This window comes from Mytilus edulis, chromosome 1, assembly GCF_963676685.1.
Source record: "Mytilus edulis chromosome 1, xbMytEdul2.2, whole genome shotgun sequence".
Lineage (NCBI taxonomy): Eukaryota > Metazoa > Mollusca > Bivalvia > Mytilida > Mytilidae > Mytilus > Mytilus edulis.
This window is the reverse complement of record NC_092344.1, coordinates 89329366-89333413: the sequence shown is the minus strand read 5'-3', so window position 1 is coordinate 89333413 and position 4048 is coordinate 89329366. Positions and strand designations below refer to the sequence as shown.

The 4048-nt window shown below is 40.0% G+C and overlaps 1 protein-coding gene across 1 annotated transcript; it reads left to right on the top strand.

Moving 5' to 3' along the window:
- The first annotated feature begins 1363 nt into the window (after positions 1 to 1363).
- Positions 1364 to 3589, top strand: LOC139489553 (uncharacterized). Its single transcript, XM_071276143.1, has one exon. It carries the CDS (start codon positions 1364 to 1366, stop codon positions 3587 to 3589), a length of 2226 nt encoding a protein of 741 aa, XP_071132244.1.
- Positions 3590 to 4048: the final 459 nt, after the last annotated feature.

Below are 4048 nucleotides of genomic sequence, written 5' to 3'. Positions count from 1 at the left end.
ATCTCTTAGTTTTGCCAGCCGGCAATAGTTCAGTTCGAATTCGTTGCATTCCGGGATACCATATCCCCCCTTTTAACCCTCTACTGACAAACTCGTACGGGTCTAGGGTATAAGTGCTGTGGGCCATTTTAAAGACAATAAGTACCTCTTCCTCTGGTATCATTGCCCACGTGGAGAATCTCTTCGTTTGGCCAGCCGGCAATAGTTCAGTTCGAATTCGTTGTATCCGGGATACCATATCCCCCCTTTGAACCCTCTACTGACAAACTCGTACGGGTCTAGGGTATAAGGGCTCTGGGCCATTTTAAAGGCAATAAGTACCTCTTCGTCTGGTACCATTGCCCATGTGGAGAATCTCTTCGTTTGGCCAGCCGGCAATAGTTCATTTTAGAATTTGTGATATACCAGGGTACCCCCTTATCTTTTTCTGACTAACTCGTACGGGTCTAGGGCACAAGTGCTATGGGCCATTTTAGAGGCAATACCAACCTTTACCTCTGGTATAATGGTCGATGTGGAGAATCTCTTAGTTTGGCCAGCCGGCAATAGTTCAGTTCCAATTTGTTGTATCCGGGATACCATATCCCCCTTTTGAACCCTCTACTGACAAACTCGTACGGGTCTAGGGTATAAGCGCTATGGGCCATTTTAAAGGCAATAAGTACCTCTTCGTCTAGTACCATTGCACACGTGGGAAATCTCTTCGTTTGGCCAGCCGGCAATAGTTCATTTTCGGATTTGTGATATACCAGGGTACCCACTTATCCTCTCCTGACTAACTCGTACGGGTCTAGGGCATAAGTGCTATGGGCCATTTTAGAGGCAATACCAACCTCTACCTCTGGTATGATGGTCGATGTGGAGAATCTCTTAGTTTGGCCAGCCGGCAATACTTCAGTAAGAATTCGTTGTAAACCGGATACCATATCCCCCCATTGGATCCTCTACTGACAAACTCGTACGGGTCTAGGTTACAAGTGCTATAGGCCATATTAAAGGTAATAAGTACCTCTTCCTCTGGTATCATTGTCCACGTGGAGAATCTCTTCATTTGGCCAGCTGGCAATAGTTCATTTTAGAATTTGTGATATACCAGGGTACCCCCTTATCCTCTCCTGATTAACTCGTACGGGTCTAGGGCATAAGTGCTATGGGCCATTTTAGAGGCAATACTGTTGGAAATCACGCACAGAAGAGAACGTTAGCGTAACGCGGCATTATTGTATATCCAACGCTGTTTACTTATGACGTTATCTTGTACTTCAGTCATCAATACAAATTCATACAGTTTAGACGTCTTTGTTATATTACATGCAGTTTTAGTAAAACCACTTTACGATATTGGTACCGTGACCAGAAGAAGATGACTTCAAAGCTGAAATCTATACGAGCGGGACACAGAAGCGCAGTTTCTAGGATTTTAAGAAGATTTGAGGAGAGAAGTGAAACAGAAGAAAAACCGGAAGAGGACGAGTTGGAAACAATTTTGGATACATTAAAGGAAAAGCAAGATATTCTGAAGGATTTGGATAAGAACATTTTAGATAGTGTACAAGAGGAGGATATAGAACAAGAGATACTTGACACAGATGAGTATAAATTTAATTTAGAGACGAAAATACGCAAAATTCGTAAATTTATTCAAGCTCAAACATCAAATTTAAATGCAGCAGCTAGAAGTTTTTCGCCGCACAATGAGACACTGCAACTCATTCACAATGTTGGCCCCGTATATAACATAAGAGATGACTCACAAAATACTGGCCTAAATTTCACGTCTTTACGTTCAAATTCAAGCGTCAATAGCAGCAACTTCCACAAACTACCGAAATTGAATTTACCTACATTTGATGGAAACGTACTAGAATGGCAATCCTTTTGGGATTCTTTTGATTCCGCAATTCACAACAACAACACTCTAACCGACGTTCAAAAGTTTAATTACCTAAAGTCGTTACTAGAGGGAGAAGCATCATACACAATTGCCGGATTTGCTCTTACGCACACAAACTACAACAAAACTATTGAACTCATACATGAAAGATTCGGACAAAAACATAAGATCATTCAATCGTACATGCAAGCACTACTAGACATACCCGCACCAAAGAATACGCTTACGCACCTTAGAAGCTACTACGACAGGACAGAAACATACATACGTGGCCTTGAATCTCTCGGACAAGTTCAAGACTCATACGGCTCGTTATTAGTACCAGTCATACTCAACAAAATGCCCAGTGAAATACGCAAAAACTTAACACGTGAGCACGGTTCAACAGATTGGTATCTTGGTGATCTTAGGAGATCTATTTTTAAGGAACTGACAATTTTAGAGTCTGGTAACAGTACAGAATCATTTGAAAGTCCGAGCGCTACAGCTACCTTCTACACAAACACAAAATCTCGAGAAAACTGGCCAAAGACTAATTCACCACAGAAATCTTATCAAGTCAGCTGCGCATACTGCAAGGAATCACACTTTTCGTCTGAATGTACCAAATTTACAGACCACAACGACCGCATGAAAATTGTAAAAGAAGATAGATTGTGCTATAATTGCTTAGCGCGACACTGCGTAGTAGATTGCAAATCAAAATCTAACTGCAAGAAGTGTGATAGACGTCACCACACAAGCCTATGCAATAAAGAAACTACAAGTACAAGTAGTACAAGTACAGTACAAAAACACAACGCGGAGGAATCGGAGACTTCTGTTTTATATTCATCTTTAAATTGTGATCGCCCAAATGTTGTATTAAAGACCGCAATAGCACCACTAAGCTACAAAGAACAACCGATTGAAGCAAAAATTCTTTTTGACGAAGGCGCCACAAGGTCATTTATCACAAGACATTTAGCAGAGAAATTGGAGTTAAAAACCACAGGAAGTGAAGCAATTACGCTATCTAAATTTGGAGACGATAATGAGAACAACTCTATTGAACAGCTAAACACAACAACAGTGAAGATACAAACTATCTCTGGCCAAGAAATACCAGTCGATGTTTTGATTGTACCTAAAATCGCCGCACCATTTAAGACTAACATTGAAACTGCAAAACAGTTGCCGTATTTGCAAAACGTAAAATTAGCACACGCCGTAACTGAGGATACATCATTTGACATTGGACTGCTTGTTGGAGCTGACCAATACTGGGATATTGTCGAGGATGATATCATTAGGGGCGAGGGACCAACAGCTGTAAAGTCCAAACTAGGATACCTTCTCTCAGGACCACTCAAAAGAACCAATTCAATCAACGAAACACACTTTCGTACTACAAATTTAGGAGAAACAGAAGAGACGCACACTACCGATGATGAAACAGAGAGGAATACTATTAACATTGAACATATTTCTACAATTGTGGACACTTCAAGGACAAAACAAAGAACCACTGATCCGTTGAAAGTAAATGAAACAGACAAATCAGCTTTAATGTGGACAAGAGAAAGTAACAAAAACAAACGCTTTTACGAGGATTTACAAGGAATGGGAAAATCAAAATCTCAGTTCAAACAGCTCAACTTATATCAGAAATTGGATTACAGGGAGAAACTTACAAGAAAAAAGAACGTGAAATAAATGACACCGTACTATAACAAACTGTGGTTAGACGATTTAATTTTAATGATGGACTTTAAGGTTAATTTTTATTTCATGTTGTTAACAGAGAGACTTTAATTATTTAACCAAGTTTTAAATTTTCACTTTTCGTGGGCCGGAGAATGTTGGAAATCACGCACAGAAGAGAACGTTAGCGTAACGCGGCATTATTGTATATCCAACGTTGTTTACTTATGACGTTATCTTGTACTTCAGTCATCAATACAAATTCATACAGTTTAGACGTCTTTGTTATATTACATGCAGTTTTAGTAAAACCACTTTACGATAAATACCAACCTCTACCTCAGGTATGATGGTCGATGTGGAGAATCTCTTAGTTTGGCCAACCGGCAATAGTTCAGTAAGAATTCGTTGTTAACCGGATACCATATCACCTCTTTTAACCCTCTACTGACAAACTCGTACGGGTCTAGG